General features: G+C 38.4%; 1 protein-coding gene across 1 annotated transcript in view; it reads right to left on the reverse strand.

Annotated features, from left to right (window-relative positions):
* Window positions 1–4,914, reverse strand: part of LOC148028176 (suppressor-like protein) — a 35,640-nt gene extending 30,726 nt beyond the window's left edge. The window contains exons 1-2 of the mRNA XM_087689883.1: window positions 3,598–4,914; window positions 23–358 (exon numbers count right to left, since the gene is read on the reverse strand). Of these exons, the coding sequence (XP_087546009.1) occupies window positions 23–358; window positions 3,598–4,823 (1,562 nt within the window). The 5' untranslated portion in view covers window positions 4,824–4,914. The remainder of the gene's footprint in view (window positions 1–22; window positions 359–3,597) is intronic.
* Between the last annotated feature and the right edge of the window lie 18,086 nt (window positions 4,915–23,000).

Here is a 23,000-nt window from a genome sequence, read left to right on the forward strand (position 1 = left end):
GATAAAGTTTGTGCCTACGTACATATTATCCGGCAATTCTGCTCCCTCAAAACTTGAGACCTTGTTTATAAAAGAGTGCATGCTCCTTGCTACATTCTCTGGCCTGAATGCTTCAGTTTCACCATGTGAATAAACATCTCCAGTTTTTGCTAGAGCTTTCTTGCGCAAGGCTTTCTTTGACTTATAAGCATCCATTTCCTTCTGCCTTTCAAACAGAGCATTTCTGAGTTCATCTTCTCCACTGTACAGCCAAGAGTCGTCATCACTTTTCAGATACTCTAAAGCCACAAAGTCATTCACTGAATGCGGCAAAGCCATTATCTCCTTTATACGTTGCAGGGGTGCATTCATGGCTGTGCTGCAAAAGTTAAAAATAGAATATTTTCATCAGAGAATGATTAGATTGGATAAGACCATTCCAGCACTAAACCTTATTCTTCCAAAGCTAAGGTGACTTCACTGCAATCACAATATACACACACATCTTGTAAAACCAGTGCGTATGTATTACTGAGTGTACAGTAGAGAGAGCCCTTCAACCACTATTTTCTGACATAAAATACTCACCCCCAACACCCGTGATGGGAGGCTGGTCCCCTTTATATATTAGCCTGGTGTGGGTCATCATTCAACCACCATTTCTGAATGGTTGCAGTGCACAATAGAGTTGCTTTGATAGAAGATATCCCCCACAGAGAAAATTAGAAACGGTAACTAAACACTTGTATATTAGTCCTCCCTCCCTTCCTCTTGTGCAAGAGCATGCACCCCCCCCCCCCAAAACACGCACATGCACAGGCGCCCACTCTCTCTCTCTCTCTCTCTCTCTCTCTCTCTCTCTCTCTCTCGCGGAGATTTTTGAATTAATGAATTGATATACTTACAAAGGACCTTCTGGCCAACCAAGCACACTCAAACACTGGTGGTAGGAAACAACACAAGGAACCAAAAGGATACACAAAATGCAAGGCTACAAGAATAGAACAAGGGAACCACGAAGCAAGCACAACCCGTGGTGCGAATGATTGCACACTCTCACAGCACCCAATTTTACCAGGAGGTTGGGAGCTGGGACAAGCTACAAAAAAAGGGATGCAAGTGACCTAGTAGACACTATTTATCAATGAGGAACCAACCAAAAAACAAGGGAGTTTGATTATGGGACACTAAAACACAAGTGCATTTGAGTTTTGGTCTATTCAAGGAGCTACTGACGTTCCAATGTGTAGTGCACCTTATTCAGCTTAAAAGGTGCAATGTCCCACTATCCTCAAGGCTACAAGATCTCTTAGAAAACTGGACTCAACCGCTTCTAGCTGCACACTGGATCTCTCCGCTGAGGAGAAGGGGTAAAATTGCTCTTTCTTGCTGTGCTAAAGTTCCTAGGTAAGTAAGAGGATGGAGATTTCAATAGAGTAAACTACCCTTTTCCTTTGAGTGATGCTCGTCATCAAAATGCTAGACCTTTGGTCTGATAGTATCTATTTTTCTTAGGGACATTTTATCACCCTATTTCCAATCCTAGGGCCAATCACACTCCCACCATTTTTGCACAGATACCACCCAACCAAAGATAGAATTTTGACCTATGATATATGTGCCTAATGGTGTGGTACCCCTCATGTGGTGAAGTGTGGTAAGGAAGAGTGAAATTTCTTGAATGACTCAGGTGGATGGAAATTCAACTTTTTAAGATAGATTTTGATTGAATGAAGATGAAGTACCGAAAGCAAATTCATTGAAATTAGCATGTGGCACAAAGGTATTACCTAACCACCTTCTATAATCCCCTCTTCTTGCATTTACATATCGGTAGGGGTTTGGATCTTCATGATAACTTACATCCATAACCAACATTTTCAAAAGGGAGTACAAAAGAGAAACTTGAAACATTATATCATACATACCTTGCAATGTAACTGATGAAACAGTTGCCATTGGGCAACCCATGTTTCCCAAATTGGCATATCCCATTTTAGATGGGGGTTTGGTCCACACCAACATAGATCTCCAACTAATATGTAAGATCCTTCACAATCGTAAAGCTATTTAGTGGAATGATACGCCAAAGATGCTGTGTGATGTGGATTACAAGTATAGGGGCTCACTCCATGTCGAGCACTTTGATGTCTAACTCAAGCAAGCTCGCATTTCTCCTATGAAAATATACATTTTACTTTTCTTCTAGTGAAAGCTCTTATGACCTTGGGAGAAAATTAAGAAATCACTTGGAGATGATGTCATAGGCTTTTGAGTCCCAAGGGGATTGCTTTGATGAAGATGTGAAAGACATCTAAGGTGTTTTTGTGTCCTCTAGAATGTCAAGGTTTTTGCTTAACACGAAGAGTGATGATCTTAAGCTCTTAGCACATCTTTGCTTGAATACCATGTAAAGAAATGGTATGGAGAACATACAAAACGCAAAGCATATGACAATGCAGAGAACACAATCTATAGAATGTTGAATGATAGTGAATGAATGATAATGAAGATGATGATATGATCAAAGGGCCCCTCATACCTCCATGTATCTTATGATTGGGACAAAGGTGCCTGAAGATGATATCGGAGTGTATCATACTCAAGACAAATCCCGAAACACAGCAGCAGCAGCCCACATATGTCCAGTCATGTCAAATGTAGGTGGCAGTAGTATACATAGTCCAAGGGCAGCAACACATAGATGTAGCTAATCCAATGATGTCATCAGCACTCTGAATAAAAAAAGCAGAATGAGCAAACAGCAGGTCAGCCTGCCTCTCCAGAAAGCACAACTATGGCAGCATGTAGATAACCTCCAACAGCAAATGCAGATGTTGGTGATGAAAACAACTGCTACAAGAGTGTGCTGAGATGATGAGTGGCCTGTATAGCAGGCAAAACAAAAGGTCTTTGATGTTGAATGGCTGCTGGATGATCACAAAGCTGAGGATGCGATTGGAAACAGGTCACCAAGGCAGACAATGGTCGTGCGCAGCAGGGTGAAATATAGAAGATGATGTTGATGCTGAAGGAGAGCTCCTGATCAGGTCACTTGCTGTCGAAGACCACATGGACAGCAGGTCAGCACTCAAAGAGGCCACCACGAATCGGCCATGTTCCTGAGAAGGGTTGCGGGCAGCAGTGAGAGGGTGAGAGTGCTGAAGACTGACTGACTGGTGGAACAAGGGATTATGGATGGCCTAACATTATAGATTGGGGGTGCATTTGTCCGACTGCCAAAAACAAGCCACTTATTTTATATAAAATAGTACTAATTACTTTTTGGGGCTGGTTTAAGTAGACTTAATTAGTGGTGAGAAACCCTAAGTTAAGTGACTCAATAGACCAATGTGTGTGTGTGTTTACATGTAGTGTTTGTATAGATATTGTGTCGAGGTCTCTCTCTTTTTCCTTCCACTACAGATCACTCGACACCTGGACTTGTACAAACACAATATAACCTCTTGGTTTGCTTCTAACAATTTGATCCTAGAAATGTGAAATGTAAAAGCAGTGATAAACCAGACGACTACTCTACCAGGCACATAAGGAAATAAAGACATGAATGACCTGCAACAGTATGTTGGAAACCATAGACACTCTAGAGAACAGTACCTTGATCTTGAAAACAAGTCTGTTTTCTTATAGTGTTCCATGGCCCGGTTCAACAATTCGATATACTCCTTTGAGCCCTCAAGAAGGCCCTTAAAATAGCCAGATTGCTGCAAGCTGGCTTGAAAAGCTTGCCAAGCCATGTCCTTGTTGTGAACCCATGGTGTTCCATCGTGAATCTGTGAATCTGTAGCAACACAATCCCAGTACATCATCTCAAAGCCACAAGTCAGCTTTAAGCCCAACTCTGCTTCTTTGTAATGAGGATCAGAAAAAGGAGGCATTGGATAACACCGAGGGGCCTGGAAAACTTGTTGTGTGAGCTGTGCATACATGGCCCTCGACATGTGCACAACCACATCCACCATCTTCACTTGATCACCCTCAGGCAGAAACTGTCGCATTTGTGAAGCAGCTTTCATAGAATCAAGGTCCCGGTCATAAAACGCTGCCACCGCCAGTGCCACAAGTTGAGGCTCATGTTTCAGAATCTGTGCAATGGCCAGAGGAACTTTGCAAACTGCATTGTGCATGTTATTTTTTGAATTAGGACCATATGTTTGCAACCTTCGCAGGATTGCTTGCTGGACAGCATCGCTTGCCACAGTGCGCATACTCCCACTCCCCAATATTCTGATGGCATCATTGATGGATGGTCGAACAGGGAGTTGATAGACCTCAGCTGGAGTGGAAGGCAATGGGAGGATATGAATCTGGCCCCGCCAGACAAAAACCCTATTCCAGCTGTTTTCTGGCTTCAACCAGCGTGGAATCGAATATGCCGCTTCTATAAGCAAGAACTCCCCATCCGTATCCCAGACACGGATAGCCAGGTTCTGCAAACTGCGCGAAATGGCGAACAAGAGGTAGACCACAAACCATTCGTCCTCGATGTTATCACCATATTTGAGCTTGCCATGAAGATGGGGGCAAGAGGCGGGCACTACAAGCTTGGATGGAACATCGGTCTCGTCATCGAGGTGTGGCGGGATGATGCAAGGGCATCGCCTGCTGCCATCGGAGACAGACAGGTCGAAAGGCTGGTGCTGCCAGATGTAGTCTTTAACGAGGGGGAGAACGACATCCAGGCACTCTGTTCGCAGGCGCAGGAGCTTCGTCTCAGTGGCGGCTTCGTCGTTCTCGCGGTCGCCGTGGTGCTCCGGCTGGAGAATCGGGTAAAGAGAGAAAAACACCGTATCATCGGGTATGGGAGGACGCTTAGCTGCCATGGCGGCCTCTCCTTCTCGATTTTCTGGTTCTAAGAATTTCAGGAAAAAAAATTACTCAAATGCTCGTCCCTTCCGGAACTTGCTTCCGGAACCTTCCAAGTGTCAAGTGTAGACTCTAGAGACTTGGCTCACTTCTCACTTTGTGACCAAAGGGAAGCAAAACCCAGCTGGACATGTGCAGTTCCACTCACCCAATGATATTGTGTCACGTGTGTGTTCTTGTATAGTCTCGCAATACGATAACCGCGTGTGCAATACGGTCCGATCCTGTGTTGTTGCCTTGCAAGGCTAAGGGTTGTGTTTGACAAAGCTGTCGAAACTTGCATTTGTTTTGCATATCTATCACTCCCTTGTGAGACAGTATTCTGATGTTACATCATCATTACTCTGCAAGTTTCTCGCATATTGTTAGTGTATCAAAGACAATTGCACATTTGGTTGCTCAAGTTTATTCTAATTTATATATATCATACCAACTTGGGACACACGATTTTAGTGATATTTTCCCTAAAGCTTTAGTTTTTCTTTTCTTGTAAGATTTTAATGAGGCCATATGACTTGGCATCTGCATGGAGTGCATTACTAATCTATAATCTATTAGCATAAGAACGTATATTTATTCATAACAACAATACAAATATATGATTAACTATAGTTTTACATCTCAATCTCTATGTTTGAATAAATTATATGATTTTTAAAGAATCTTTTGAATGATTTTAATTACTCACAAGTTCTTTATGCTAATTAAATTTGGCTAGAAACTTGTCATATAACTTGAGATATTGTGCTGATAAATAGTATCTTGCAAAACATAAAACCCAAAAAAAAAAAAGCTTAATCAAATTCTAAGGTGTAGTAGCTTTTATATTTCATTGTTTTTTTTTTTGTTAAGAATTAACCTATAACTTCATAAAAGCATACCAGTAATACAAAAAAATGCATTAACGTGTTATACAAGTAGCACATCAAAGAGTTGACACATGTCTCTTTGTTGTTTTAGAATTATAGGGAAATGTGTCATTCCCAGTCTCTCAAGAAGATTTGCACTTTGCTTTACTTTAATTTACTCTTTTTGGTTGTTCATTATAATAAAAAGGGAAAATTGTATATCCTAACCTTGTAAAAGATTCTATGTATAAGCAATTGGCTTTGCTAAAGTGAAGCCTACAATAATGAGATAGAATTGAATGAGGAAACTAGATAAATTATAAGTATAACAATTGTTAATTTTGCATTCAACCACATGGACACACGTGCACTTTCTTTGTCTTTGCATCTTGCTTGCAACACTATAATTAATTAACTTATTCGTTATAAATTATAATATATAGTAGTATACTATATTAGCTATTATTTATAATTTACACTAGCTACTTAAACTCTCTTTGAGTAATTCCTTAATTAACTACAACAATAGCCATCTCTAATTATTTTACTATAATAGTGTACTGTATCAAAATTATATTAGATATGTTATTCCTATTATATTAGAATTAGTTAGATGATATCTAGTTTACATATATAATTAAATAAAAACTAATTAATTAACTAAACTTATATCAACCACTTGACTTATACTTAATTAATTGCCTAATTAACCTAACTAACTAACTAAAGTACCTAATTAACACACACACACACACACATGCGTACTCTCTTTGTCTCTATTTCTTGCTTGCAATACTATAAGTAATTAGCTTATGAGTTATTAACTACAATATATACTAGCTACACACACACTCTCTCTCTCTAAGTAATTATGCAATTAACTACAACAATAGCCATCTCTAAGTATTTAACTATATTAGTATGCTATATTAAAACTGCATTAGCTATGTTATTCCCATTATATCTGAATCAGTTTAGCTAGTACCTAGTTTACATATGTAATTAACTAAAATCAATTAAGCACTCCAACCAATTAACTAATCGATAACTACCTAAGTAACTTAACTAATCAATTAACACTTATCAATTACCTCAATTTATACTAACTATTTATCTTATACTAATTGAACTACCCAATTAACTTACTACCTTGCTATACTTAATTAATTTAACTAACTAATTAATTAACTTTAGGAGGTCGGATCAATCATCATCTTCTTGTGCAAAGTAATTGGCATCATCTTGCTTATGATTCACTTTCTACCTTGAACTCAATCGTCTCATCATGAGCAACAAGCTCACAACTGTTGAGATAATCTCACCTACAAGCAACTCATATCACGATTGCTCACACTCATGGCATATGACTATAGCCCATGTAGCATACGACCACCTTGCCTAGTAGGTTCTACCTTGCTAACCAATTAACTTAATGTGATAGCAAGACCAAAGGAATAGTAGGATGCCACATCAATGAGATGAGACATGTACTACTTCTAAGGACATTATGTTTTTGAAACACAGAGGGCATGTACTACCTTCAAGCACATGAAGGACACAGAGAATGTGTACTACTACCGAACACATGGGAGATACGGAGAGCAAGACGACAAACAAGAAGAATAGAGAGTAACAAGATAGATAGTGATGGCACGTAGAGATGTAATGACGATGGCATGGCAAACAATGATGGTGCCAACAAATAGACATATGTCATCATGGACAACATGGGATCGAAATCTATTAGCCTAATGAACCACAACAAGTATAGCAAAGTCACACTAAGTATAGCAAAGCAAACTAAAATTAAATGCATAAGCATACCTTGGAGCTAAAGAGCGATGAAGCAATTCTACTCTTGAAAATACCTACTATTACTAGAATTGTTGCAATAAGATAACTATAATTAGATCTATTTCTTTAGAAAAGATCAAGTATGTATCAAATAAAAACTAAATGGGGTTTCCCAAACAATTATACATAATCTAATTTGTTAACTTAGGGTTAGAAAGGAACATTAAATTGAAAACTTAACACATAATGATTAACAACCATATGATATAACAATTAGTAATTCATCAACAAAAATTTGATGCCGCTCACGAGTTACATAGGATGCATAGTTTCAACATTATACCATTAAGTGCATAACAACAAAAGGACAATGTAAATAAATTATGACAATTATCAAAATATTGAGTTTAAATATTTTGGGAACAAAAGGCGAACAAGCTAATCTTGCATGAAGCTCTTCATTTCCCATGGGATGCAAAGATTACCAAGGTAATAGTTAAAGTGAACTACTTTAACTATTGGTTAAATGCAACTATGTGTTTACATACATGAGTTTTTCTTTTCTAGAAAAGTATGTGGAAGGAACATGGATGTGCTTTTGCTCATGGCAACCTTTGTGGAGTTATGCAATGTCAAGTTGGACACTACATTGGTAACTTGATTAAATGATGTTGCTAGCTTGTGTTTGTCTCTATCTATGTTAGTTAAAGAGTGTCGTCCCTCTTTTGTAAATTTCAAGTTCAATCAGATTGATGAGTAGTTTTGGACATGTAAAATAGAGTTATCTTTTGCTTCCTCTTATAAGTTCTCTCTAAAACATCATGGAGAAGAGCATTTGTCTTATTAGAGATTATGGGCATCTATGGGATTTCGTAGGCCCTCTTAAAATTAGCAAATGACCTACATAAATATAGGTACTAGTGTTGGAATGTTGGGTCGTTTCGTGCGTCTTTGCATGATAATTGCAAAATACCATTGTGGTGGAAGTGAAGCAACACACATCAACTTCACTTGCCTTGCTTTTTCCTCCCCCCTATGTTCAAGATTGGAACCTTTGGAACTCTCCTCTCTTTTCTCTCTCCCACTCTCTTGCTATTCCCTTTTGTACATTCCATCTCTTTTTTGCATTTTTTCTCCAACTCCTCTCTCTCTCTCTCTCTCTCTCTCTCTCTCTCTCTCTCTCTCTCTCTCTCTCTCTCTCTCTCTCGTGGTGTTTTGTGTTCACCGGAATACTGCCTCAGTCAACGATCTGTACTTAGTCATCCATCCTTTAGCCTAATGATTTTAGGAAAGATCAGTACCTAACTTACAATCACAAACATCTTATTTCGAATGCATTATACATCAACTTTTAACAAGTTTATTTCCAAGATAAATCTTTTCTTTCAAAAAATAATAATATCAAGGCAAATTAGCACAAGTGGCAAAATAACTTTGAGACAAATCAGCATAAGTGGCAAGATAACTTCAAGACAATTCAGTATAAGTAGCAAAATAACTTCGAGACAATTTAGCATAAGTGGCAATACCTTCCAATAGTCTTCTTGGACTTCCTCTTCCTTGGGGATTAGTTTGGATTGAATTTAAGCAAATTTGCCCATAATAAAAGAAAATATTGGTTAGTTTAATTATGAATAGTATCATTTGGCAATTGCATCTCAAGGTCTCTTATATATTGAGGATTAGCGTCCGTTATTACCTATCAGAGATTTCGTTTTATCAACACAAAAATTAGAAATATTAAATCTTTTAGGGACATTGTACCTTCATTGTACTCGCTTAGGTTCATCTTGTGCTGACCCAAGTTACCCCTTGGAATTTGCGGTTAAGAATTCATAAAAGAAATTATATGCATGAATTGAATAAAATCTTATTTTATGAATGCAGGTTTTATTGTCTATTCATGGGATAAAGGCCTACTAACTGCTTTTGTTTAAGAAAAATAATACTTGAAGATCCATAATGGGTGCTTGGTTGATGGTATTTGCAACTTTGTTTGTAATTCTTGTACTCACCATTCCGTTTGTAGTAATTGTGTATGCAACGTTATTGGCAGCTCTTGCCTCTATGACCTTCGTAGCTTTCTTATTCGAGGCCATGGTCTTTAATTGTGAGATTGCCAAAAGGGGAATTTGGCAAAGGAGCTTGGGGGTAATTAGATTGACAGAATTTTGATTGACAGGGGGAAAAAAGCGATCACCAAGAATTTTGAGAAATCAAGAAGAGTCTTGATTCCATAGGGGAAAATAGGATAGAAGAGATGGAGGAATTGAATTCGATAGCTCGCGGAGTATCCTCTTTGTCTTCTTGACGATGAATTCTCGTGCTCACGTTTTTCTTGGCCCACACCCTCTTGCTCTATACTCCTGAGAAGGGTCTCTCCCCTCTTGCTCTGACTGCTCTCAATGACTCCCCATTCCTCTTATTTATAGTTAAATTAGAGAAGAAGGGTTGTGGCTAAGAACAAGAGCTCTTTATGGAGGGGATCTTGGAAAAATCAGCAATTTGAAGCTTCCAAGATGCAATCAGATGGTTCTGTTGGCTCCGAAAGGGGGGTGAAATCATAAAACACCTGGTCAAAATTCTTCTAGATCACTCCTTCTTCTTCTTCCCGTTCGGAGTGCTGTTTGCTATCTGTAAGCTACAATCACGATGCGCATGATTTTGCCTATCCTTCTTTTTGCACCAAATCTCCAAAACTGGCTGAAAAATCCACTTACTTTTTTTTTGCATGACACCCCATTTTAGAAGTTTCCATAGCTTTTTAAGATATTTACAATAAATAATATCTAAAATATAAAAGATATGCTAGTTTTGTCTAAAAATCTAGTATTTTTGGACCATCCATACTATGGACACTGACACTAATGACTAGTATGGCTCATAACTCTCGTTCACGCGGTAACTTCCATGAACAAGTGGCTACAGTCCTTATCAATCTGAAAAAATGTTGGGTTACAATCCTCGAGTCTTTTTGGTCGAGATCTTCTCTATTTAATGATTTTTAGAGTTCTTCAAGTCCATTTTGCGAGAATCGAGAAGATTTTAAATCAAAGTCTGGATATTACATCCTCTCCCCCTAAGAGGAATCGAGATGTCCTCATCTCGAATGAAATTGGGGATATTGGTTACATAGTGACTCATGGTCAATCCAAGTGGCATCCTCTTCAGGGTAGTCTTTCCACTGGACAAGATATTCTCTAAGGGTTTTGCTTCTAGGAGTCTTCTCCCGCATGTCAAGTATCTTTTCTAGTTAATGTTCGAGGATTCCTTGACTGGGCATTACAATTTGTTGGTCATTTAGTACACGGTTTGGGTTAGGGACATATGCTTTCAATAGATTGACATGAAATACATTATGTACTTTCAAGTTGTTAGGGAGCTGTAGCTTGTAGGCATTTGGCTCTAGATACTTTAGCACCTTATATGGCCCACAATACCTGGGACTTAGCTTCTTGAATTCCCCCAAAGACAATGAACTTTTATTTGGGTGAACTTGTAGGAAAACCATGTCACCTTCTTTGAAGATGCATTCTTGCATTCGTTGGTCGGCATATGCCTTCTATCGATCCTTGGCAGCTTGAATATCTTACCTTATAGCTTTCACTTGTGTTGATCCATTTCTTCTAGCATTTACCTAGATGCTTCTAACTGTAGGTAGGATCGGAAAAAATTAATGGTGTAAGCCTTGCCCATATAGTGCCTGAAAAGGAGTCATTTGAATACTTTGATGGTATAATACATTGTGGGCAAATTCAACTAAGGGTAGGCCTTGGATCCATCGTTTGGGTTCCCAATTACAATAAGCTCTTAATATGTCCTCAATAATTTGGTTGACCTTCTTTGTTTGACCATTGGTTTGGGGATGGTAAGTAGTATTGAAGCAAAGTTGGGTTCCTAGAGCTTTGAACAAACTCCTCCAAAAGTTTGAGGTGAAGAGAGCATCATGGTTGTTGATGATTCTTTGGGGTAATCCATGTAACCTAAAAATTTCCGTAATGAAAATCCTGGCGATATCAAAAGCCTTGTAATTGGTTTTTACAGGAATAAGGTGTGTAACTTTTGTTAGCATATCAATGACTACCAATATAGAGTTATATCCTCCTTGTACTGGGGTTAATCCAACTATGAAGTCCATGATGATATACTCCCATTTCATATGAGGGATGTCAAGTGGCTGGAGCTTTCCTGGCATCTTGACATGCTCTAGCCTTAATTCATTGGCAGTTTAGGCATTCGATAACATACTTGAGTACATCACCCTTGAGTCTTTCCCAGAAGAAGCTTCTTCTGACTGTATTAAGAGTCTTAACATAACCAGAGTATTTTCCTTTTGAGTTCCTGACTTGCAAGAATACATAGTCTTGTCTTGTAATAGGCAAGCTCCTCATTTATGGAAAAATCCTAATACTTAGTCTTTAGTTTTGGATTTGAATCCTTGACAAAAATTTCTCTTAACAAATTTTGATAGCTTGGATCCTTTGCTACCTCTTCTTTAGCCATTTCTATGAGAGGGTTATTGGGCATCGAAATCGTTGTGGCAAGAGTTCCAACCCTAGAGGGTTCTTCTAGGATTAGAGCATTAAGGAATGATTTATGGCTTAGGGCATTTGCAATCACATTCTCCTTGCCTAGTCTATACTTGATTTCAAAGTCAATTTCTTGCAAGGTCTCGACCCATCGGCGTTTTCTCGTATTGAGATTTGACTGAGTAAAAATTCACTTTAGGATTTTATGATCAATGAGATTAGAGAAAACCTATTACTTAGCAGGTAATGTCTCCATAGTTTCAATGCATGAATTACATCAAGTAATTCTAGATCATATGTGGCATAGTATCTTTAATTCACTTGAAGCATAGGCTACTAGATGTCCTTCCTGCATAAGTACACAACCCAAAGCAAGAGAGCTTGTGTCAATTATGACTTCGAATTCTTTACTAAGGTCGGGTAGCTTTAAGATAGGGACAGTTACCAAACTTTTCTTAAGCTTCTCAAAGCTAGATTGTTCAGCAGGCATCCATGTAATGGAGACCTTATTTTTGAGAAGGTCGGTGAGAGGTATCCAACGATTGAGGCATAGTCTTTAATGAAGACTCTATACTAGCCCGTTAGCCCTAAAAAGCTTCGCACTTCCTTGACCGTTGTTGGGGGTGACCAATCTTGTACATCTTAGACCTTGGCAGGATCCACTGAAATGCCATCTGCCGATACTATGAATCCTAGAGATTCAATCTGTTTCTTCAAGAAAGCACATTTCTTCTTTTAGCATATAGTTTGTGGGCCCTCATTGTTTCAAGAACTATTCGTAGTAGATGTGGTTCATGGTCTTCTTGATTCTTGGAATACATTAAGATATCATCAAAGATGATGACGACGAAGTCGTCAAGGTAGGTTTGAAAATTTTATCGCATCAACCTATTGAAGGTGGCATGAGCATTTGTTAACTCAAATGGCATCATAATAAACTCATAATAATCGTACCGTGTGTTAAAAGCAGGTTTAGGGATATCTTCCTCCCTAATTCTTATTTGACAATATCCTGATCTGGGATCAATCTTTAAAAAGACCTTTGCTCCATGGAGTCAATCAAGCAACTCGACTATCTTGGGGATTGGATATTTGTTTTTCAATGTTACATGGTTTAATCCATGGTAATTGATACAAAGGAAGAGTGTCGTGTCTTTCTTTTTTTGAAATAAAACTAGGGCTCCCCATGGTGAATTACTTGGTCGGATGTATCCTTGGTCTAATAGCTGCTTGAGTTGTTCTTTCAGCTCAATGGCTTCAGGAATTGACATTTGGTAAGGTTGTTTGGTGATGGGGGCAACGCCTAGAATGAGTTGAATTTGGTGATTTACTTCCCTTGTTGGTGGGAACTCTGCCATGTATTTTGGAAAAACATCCTGCATATTCTTCAAGAGACTAGATAAAACCTATTACTATGAAGGTAATGTCTACATAGTTTAAAGGCATGAATTATAGTGAGACTAGAGAAAATCTATTACTAAGCATGTAATGTCTCCATAGTTTAAAGGCATCATTGGTGAGACTAGAGAAGACCTATTACTAAGTAAGTAATGTCTCCATAGTTTAAAGGCATGAATTACATCAAGTAATTCTAGATCATATGTGGCATAGTATCTTTAATTTACTTGAAGCATAGGCGATTGGATGTCCTTCCTGCATAAGCACACAACCAAAGCAAGAGATCTTGCGTCAATTATGACTTCGAATTCTTTACTAAGGTTGGGTAGCTTTAATATAGGGGTGATTACCAAGCTTTGCTTAAGCTTCTCAAAGCTAGATTATTTAGTGGACATCCATGTAATGGAGACTTGCTTTTTGAGAAGGTCGGTGAGAGGTGCGTGACGATTGAGGCATAGTCTTTAATGAAGACTCTATACTAGCCCGTTAGCCCCAAAAAGCTTCGCACTTCCTTGATCGTTGTTGGGGGTAGCCAGTCTTATACATCTTAGACCTTGGCAAGATCCACTGAAATGCCATTTGCCGATACCATGAATCCTAGATATTCAACCTGCTTCTTCAAGAAAGCACATTTCTTCTTTTATCATACAGTTTGTGGGCCCTCATTGTTTCAAGAACTGTTCGTAGTAGATGTGGTTCATGGTCTTCTTGATTCTTGGAATACATTAAGATATCATCAAAGAAGATGACGACGATGTTGTCAAGGTAGGGTCGAAAAATGTATTGCATCAACCTATTGAAGGTGGCATGAGCATTTGTTAACCCAAATGGCATCATAATAAACTCATAATGACTGTACTGTGTGTTAAAAGTAGTTTTAGGGATATCGCATCAACCTATTGAAGGTGGCATGAGCATTTGTTAACCCAAATGGCATCATAATAAACTCATAATGACCGTACCGTGTGTTAAAAGCAGGTTTAGGGATATCTTCCTCCCTAATTCTTATTTGACAATATCCTGATCTGGTATCGATCTTTAAAAAGACCTTTGCTCCATGGAGTCGGTCAAGCAACTCGTCTATCTTGGGGATTGGATATTTATTTTTCAATGTTACTTGATTTAATCCATGGTAATCGATACAAAGGCATAGTGTTTTGTCTTTCTTTTTTTGAAATAAAAGGGAGGCTCCCCATGGTGAAATACTTGGTCGGATGTATCCTTAGTCTAATAGCTGCTTGAGTTGTTCTTTCAGCTCAATGGCTTCAAGAATTGACATTCGGTAAGGTTGTTTGGCAATGGGGGCAACGCCTGGAATGAGTTGAATTTGGTGATTTACTTCCCTTGTTGGTGGGAGGTTTGTCAGGTCTTTTGGAAAAACATCCACATATTATTTTAGCCAAGATAGTTGATCCTTGGCTTCACTATCCTGCTTAGCCTTGTTGAGTTTAATTAGATAGACGGATAATCATTTCTTTAGTCCCTTTACTATTCGGGAGGCTTTAGTTAGCTAAACTTTAGGGTTTCTTGCTTCTCCTTGAGTAGTTACTTGTTCTCTCTTTGAGTTTTGGAATGTGATTTGACCCTTTTCGCAATGGATATGGGCATTATTTGGAATTAACCAATCCATTCCTAACAAACACTCATAAGCCCTGAGGTTCATAATTCAGAAGTTCATTTTGGAAGAATCGCCATCCAAGCTAAATTCTACCCTGCTAGTTTGTTGTGTTGATAGAACGTCTTTGCCGCTTGCTAATTCCACAAGCATTTTAGGTGCAAGAATAGTGCTTATGCCTAGCCCTTTTGCACATTTTGGTGATATGAAAGAGTGGGCACTTCCATAATCAATTAAAATTCGAAAGGGTTTACCTTGATAATTTATTGGTGTTTAAATTACTAAGAATTGGCGATTTGGACCCGAATTATTGAGAGTGGCATGTACTATGGCTCTTTCCATATTGGATTCCATCGTGGGATCTTTATCGTTACTGATCTCCTTAGATTTATTCCAGCGAACTTTCCCTTGGCATCTTGGCTTTGCTCATAAAACTGACCTTGGCCAAGCTTCGGGCACTGCCTCTTGAAACTTCATGGTTCCTTGCAATAGAAACACCTCTCATTGCTGTTTCCTATGGATATAAAGCTTCCCATTGCACTTGATTTGGCCTTCTTCATCTTGTTTGGTTGGTATTGTCCTTAGGATCTTTTTGCATAACCTTGAAAGTTGCCCTTATTCTAACTATTTCTATTCCAAATTTTTGCAATTCTTGGCTGCTTGAATCAATGCATCTTGTAAATCCGATGGTCTCATTGATTCAAGATGTGTATTTAGGGGTGGATTTAGACCATTGCAAAATTTGGATACTTGCTGTGAAACATCCATCGTAGGTGCATATTTTAGAAGTGTTATAAATTGGGAGTAGTAGGCTTCTAGGTTTAGGCTTAGCTGCTTTAGATTGAAGAACTCGTTCATCTTTTGGGCTTAATATGTGGGCCGAAGATATTTCCCATGTATCGCGTCCTTAATTTTGTCCCAAGTGATAGCACCTTTAGGCGTTCTTTGGTCATTGCACCACTATTTACACCAAAGATGGGAATCTCATGTGAGTTTTAGTTTGGCGATCATGGCTTGATTTGATGGCACAGTCCTTGCAGTAGTGAAATAGTCTTCCATAGATTGTATCCATGTTTTTGCTTTAATTGGAATGTCCCTTCCTTTACCATCAAACTTCGATGGCTTATACTGCTTGAGAAGAAACTTCTTCTCTTGGGCTTTCGTAGTATTGAGATTTGGGGTGAGGTTCTGAGGTTTATGCAATTTTATGATCAATTTTCTTTCCAACCATATTTATAAAAAAAAGATGTTTACTTGCTTACTCTACCTCATTAATTTAGGAGGGAAATGATATACTACTTGTTCTTCCAACAATGATCAGGGTTTATACTTCGAAAGAGAGTTTTGATTTTTTATTAGGGAAAAAAAGTATATCTACTATTTTTTATTTATCAAGGAGACAAACGGATGGACAAAAATAATACATTGTTCAAGTAGTTCGGGAGCTCATATTATTCTTGGAAATGGTTTTTCTACTACAATTTAGGCATGGCATTGCGATACATCCATCGCATAGTAATTAAGATTTTGAGAATAGATATTCGTAAATCTATATTTTAGAGGAAGATTAGGTAATCCATCTTTCTTGTAGTTGTGGCAATTGGAGCATCCTACATCCATGACTCGATCAGCCGATATAACCCTTGCAACCTCCTCATAGATGTACATGCTTAGTTTGTTGACTTGTCGCCCTCTAGTGAACATGTTTGAGTTTACTTTGGCCTCATAGAAGAGATAAATCTTGGCAACCTTCAGGGCTTCCATCCACCTTAATCTCTTTAAATTATTATGGAGGTAAGTAAGACGGTTTGTGCCAATGTAACAATACCCTCCGCTTAACATCCATTGCCTTTCGTAATACAAGGGTGAAGGATTGCATATCTGATCCAATATTTGCATCATCTGGTTTCTCCAGCTAAAGCTAGAGGAGTGCATTGCTGACATAAACATAACTTGAAAAATCAAGAATTGTTTCAAAGGTTTGTCTTTCTTCTAGAAATAGAGAACATATATCAACAAGAGAAGATTTCACTATTTAAGAAAATGATTTTTTTTACTGTAAATATATATAGCTTTATTTACTTATGTCATGTCCTACATCAACGTGCACTCTGCCACCAAGTATAATGTGCCTCCCGAGCTATTCCTTGGCGGTACGTTCTTAGTAGCCCATCAAGAGATGTCCTAAGAAGCGCCATCCGCGAGTTTGCTAATTAGTCTCGCTTGAGTCTACCTTGCAGTGTAAGTTTTGGCCACTCCCACGAGAATCGACCTGAGTTTTTCTTGTCAAATCTATTACTAGTAGCTAATTAATATTAGCGGATTCTAAAGTGATGTGAGTTAGTCTTTTTGGTTTCTAATGGTCCATCAAGTGAGATTTTTATTCCTTCCTAGGAAAGCTCTCGACTTACCGAGACTACCAGCCATAGATCTAGATCTGTCAGGGGTCCATCCTCCCACTTCCCTTGAGAGAGTAGTTTTAGTTATCTAATTACGTACCATTTTAGGTTCAACATATAAAAACATATTCTTTGAATTATCTCCTGATAGAAATTCGTTACACGCCTTTTATTCACTACACAAAAATAGAGTAAAGCAATTCCTTCTTAATAGTTCCTTTCAGAAAAAAAACCTTTACAATGTTTTCTATTCAAAGTATTATTCTCTCCAAGTTCCATTCCCTAACTAGTATTGGAACTTCCAAACATAGTCTGGAAATCGAAGGGTAGTTGGCAGTTTGTAAGAGCCTAAGGAGTTTACGACCAGAGTCCCCTGGTATCGTTACCTCCTCCTTCCGACTAGAGTTTCCTACAACAAGACCTTTCGCGTCATGATTGGTCTAAACTCACTAACAAAACAAAAAAAAAAAAACCCCTTAGAGTAGGTTTTATTCATGATGGTCTTGGGGAGGTCTAGCACCATCAAAGAATACCACCTCAGTTGCTGGAGTTTTGTGTTCGCTAGAATATTGCCTCAGTCGGTGATCTGTACTCAATCATCCATCTTTTAGGAGTCTTTTAGCTTGATGATTTTAGGAAAGATCAGTACCTAGCTTACAATCACAAACATCTTATTTTGAATGCATTATACACAAACTTTTAACAAGTTTATTTCCAAGATAAATATTTTCTTTCAAAAAATAATAACATCAAGGAATATTAGCATAAGTGGCAAAATAACTTCGAGACAAATCAGCATAAGTGTCAGTACCTTCCAATAGTCTTCCCGAGCTTCCTCTTCCTTGGGGATTAGTTTGGATTGAATTTAAGTAAGAATTTCAAACTTGAGGATAACTCCCTTGGAGTTTTGTGGGTCTTTGCTCACAATAAAAGAAAATCTTAGTTAATTTATTTATGAAAAATATCATTTGGCAATTGCATCTCAAGGTCTCTTATCTACCGAGGATTAGCATCTGTTATTACCTATCATAGATTTTGTTTGATCAACACAAAAATAAAAAATATTAAATCTTTTGGAGACACACTACCTTCCTTGTACTCGCTTAGGTTCATCTTGTACAAACCCAAGTTACCCCTTGGAATTCACGATTAAGAATTCCTCAAAGAAATTATATGCAAGAATCGAAAAAAATCTACTTTTATGAATGTAGGTTCTGTTGCCTATTCATGGGATAAAGACTTGCTAACTGCTTTTATTTAAGAAAAATAATACTCGAAGATCCATGACGGGTGCTTGGTTGATGGTATTTGCGGCTTCATTTGTAATTCCCATACTCACAATTTCGTTTGTAGTAATTGTGTCCGTAGCGTTATTGTGGCACCTCTTGCCTCTATGACCTTTGTAACTTTCTTCTTTGGAGCCATGGTCTTTAATTGCAAGATCGCGAAAAAGGAAAATTTGGCAAAGGAGCTTGGGGATAATTAGATTGATAGAAGTTTGATTGAAAGGGGGAGGGGGGGGGGGGGAGCGATCACCAGGAATCTCGAGAAATGGAGAAGAGTCTTGATTCCATAGGGGGGGAAATAGAATAGAAGAGATAGAGGAATTGAATTCGAGAGCTCACAAAGTATCCTCCTTATCTTCTTGACGAGGAATTCTTGTGCTCGCTCTTCTCTTGCCCCACACCCTCTTGCTCTATACTCCTGAGAAGGGCCTCTCCCCTCTTGCTCTGACTACTCTCAACGACTCTCCATGCCTCTTATATATAGCTAAATTAGAGAAGAAGGGTTGTGGCTAAGAAGAAGAGCTCTTTATGGAGGGGATCTTGGCAAATTCAACAATTTGAAGCTTCCAAGATGCAATTTGATGCTCAGATTGCAAATCTTATGGTTCCATTGGCTCTGAAAGGGGGGTAAAACCGTAGGATACCTGGTTTGAAATATTCTACATCACTCATTCTTCTTCTCCCTATTTGGAGTGCTATTTTGCTACTTGTAAACTGTGATCATGATGCGTGAGATTTTGCCAATCCTTCTTTTTGCACAAAATCTCCAAAACTGGCTGAAAAAGCCACTTACTTTTTTTTTGCATGACACCCTATTCTAGACGTTTTCATAGCTTTTTAGAATATTTACAATAAATAATATCCAAAATATAAAGAATATGCTAGTTTTGTCTAAAAATCTAGTATTTTTGGACCATCCATACTATAGATACTGACACTAATGACTAATATGGCTCATAACTCTCGTTCACGTGGCGATAACTTCTGTGACAGGTGGCTACAGTCCTTGTCAATCCGAGAAAATGTCGGGTTACAATTCTTGGGTCTTTTTGCTCGAGATCTTCTCTATTTACTGATTTTAGAGTTCTTCAAGTCCATTCTGCAAGAAGTCCGGGAAGATTTTAAATCAAAGTCACGATATCATATACATTGAGCACTTGGTTACAAAGTTGAGCTCAAGGGTCTTCTAGTGAAACCATGGGACTTGGTGACATGTATATGCTCTTGTCATGCTTTATGTATGCAATTGATGCTTAGTGGGCCAATCTAACATTCCTCTTGGACTGGCACCTATCCTTGTCATGATGCTATTAGTGATGTATGCATCTCAGTTGGTTATGTATTGAGCTTCCTTTACATTGCTTAGTCTATTGTGCCTTTGGTTGTCTCTTCTGTTACCTGTGAGACCCACTATATGTGTGATGGTTATGCCTATGGGATGTATCTCAGTCTAACACACTGATTCTTTGATAGATCTTGGTGCCAATCACATATTCACTTGTTTCTAGTTGGAGCTATTCCCTAACAATTGCAGTTTGTCTTATATCAGTGATTATCCACCTTTGGTATTGATTTCTTGCTGCTATACTCCATTTTCAGCATGCTGTAATTGCAGTTTACTGCACTATTTGTGCAAGTAGTCACCTCCATTTTGATAGTTCTTTGCATTGAGTTTGTGGACAATTGGTTAGTACCCCTTGTTTTTTAGCTTGATTTAGCAGTGGTTTTAGGGATGTTTGCAGTAATTACAAAAGCATGCTTTGATAGTTTGTGCACTTGTTTGCCTTCATTTACGGTTGGTGACTCGAGTGCTAGTGCTATCTTTAATATTAACAAGATGGATGGCACCAACTACATCTACTAGAAGGCTCAAATTTGACAAGTTTTAGTGCAAAAAATGGAGGTTAGACTCTTGAAACATAAGGATGTCAAGCCAAAATCTATTAATCTAGGGAATTGTGTTGAATTAGATGAGCTATCTAAGTCCACCATCATATTATCCCTCTCTAAGAAGGTGTTCTATAACGTTGTCTCTGATAGGTAGTCTACATGGAGCTTATGGGAAAAGATTTGCAATGTCTATGACTAGCAAAGTCTTGCTCCTCAGATATATTGGCTAAAGCAACTCATGGACCTTTGCATGAAGGAGAGCACTTCTATGTTAGCTCACTTAAATGAGTTTCATTTCATTATTAGTCATTGTCTTTGCAAAGAATTGACTTCAAGGGTATTCTACTCCCCTTATTCCTCTTGGTTACATTGCTTGAATCGTGGGATATATTTAATACTGCTATGTGTGCCAACATGCCTATTGATGGGGTGCAATTGCAGGATGTAGAGGGCACGCTCTTGACTAAAGATTTAACAAAAATAATGTCGATGCTTCTTGCACCTCTCATGTTTTGATAGTTAGAGGCAGTAATGGTAGGGGCAGTAATGCTCGATGTGCGTGAGACTCTCAATAATCTTGCTCTTAGTCACGTGGACAATCTTAGAGTAAGTCCCATGGCCATCAATCCTCATTGAATTGTTAATACTGTGGGAAAGCATGCTATATTCAACCACAATACCATCAAATGCACAAAGACAAGTGCAAGGAAAAGGACAAGGGGGTAAGGTATAGGACAAAAATGATAATCACAACATTGTCCCTAGCAAGTTAGGTGTTAAGATTGAAGAGATTAATGTTGTGCATACTGATTTTGATGATGATTTTATACTTGTAGCATCTTCTCTTGATACTTCATAGCTGAGTGATGCTTTGTCAAGGTATACTCAGTGTCGGCTCTAATAGATTTAGGGGCTTCCCTTCATGTGACCCCTTATAAAAAGTGGTTTCATTCCTATTGCAGTATGACTGGATTTGTCCATTTGGGGAATGAATTGGCATTGGGATAGTTGGTCTTGGTGATGTCCACCAGTTGCAGTTTGTTTCAGGTTACAGGTTTACTCTTCATGATGTATGTCATGTATTGGCTCTCATGAAGAGTCTTATCTATGTTGGCACTTTGGATAATACAGCTTATGTAGTTTCTTTTGGTGATTTCTCATGGAAGATTCCCCATGGGAATCTTGTCATTGCATGTGATGCTAAGTCCAATACTCCCTATCTCTTGCTTGTATCTGGGTTAGTTGACCATCTTTTGGCATTGGATGCAGTTTCACATGTATCCCTTTGGCATTGTCGCCTTGGGCATATGTCCTTGAAAGGAATAAAAGTGCTTACTCGTTTGCAGCATCTTCCGTCCCTTGACTCTAAATGTTGTGAGTCTCGTGATCATTGTTTATATGGCAAGCAAAAAAACAATACACATAAAAGGTCTAGTATGAAACGCATGGGTGAGCCTTTGGCTCATATTCATTCAGATGTATATGGTCCCATGCCCTGCTAGTTGTTAGCTGGCGCAAAATATTTCGTTACTTTCATTAATGACTATACACATAAGGTTTGGGCATATCCTATTAAGTAGAAGTTGGACGTCTTTGCTACATTTTAGCATTGCCTTACTTTGGTTTTTGAGAACCAGTCTACGTATAGATTGAAATGCCTAAGGTCAGATAATGAGGGTGAATATGTCTCTAAAGCCTTTGAGCAGTTTTGTGATGAGAGGGATACTAAGCGTTAGTTGACTGCCTTGTACACCCCACCCTAGAATGGTATGGCGGCCCAATGTATGAATAGGAAAATTCAGGAGCAAATTCATAGTATACTTAGCTAGGGAGGCTTAACACAACATTTTTTAGCTAAGGCAATTATTCCTACCATACACTTGATAAATCGGTCTCTATGTATTGCTCTTGACTATCAGGTTGTAGAGGACATACGGTTTGGAAAACCCCCCTCATATACTCATTTGTATATCTTTGGTTGTGAGACTTTCTACCATGTATCTAAGGATAAGTGTAATAAGCTAGATCCTAAGTTTAGGAAATGCATCTTTCTTGGTTATGGAGATGCAAGTGAGATGGGCTATCACCTATGGGATTTGTAGGCTTGGAAGGTTATCTGCAGCCATGATTTTGTTTTCCATGAGGAGAAAATGCATAAGCAATTTGAACCTATCGTTGGGGTACGTAGGGTGATATTCCAGGAGGAGCCTCTACTGTTATAAAACTAGTTAAACAGCATACAACAGTGACTAATGCTCTAATGGCCTAGATCCTTGATGCTCCATAGGATGTACAAGTGCAATAGCTGGCTTTAAGGCAGTCTACTAGAAATAAATGATAGCCTACGTGGTTTGAGCCCTCTATGGATTATGTTA

The sequence above is a fragment of the Lygodium microphyllum genome, chromosome 12 (assembly GCF_053477565.2).
Source record: "Lygodium microphyllum isolate KBCC chromosome 12, Lygodium_microphyllum_v1.1.10, whole genome shotgun sequence".
Classification (NCBI taxonomy): Eukaryota; Viridiplantae; Streptophyta; class Polypodiopsida; order Schizaeales; family Lygodiaceae; genus Lygodium; species Lygodium microphyllum.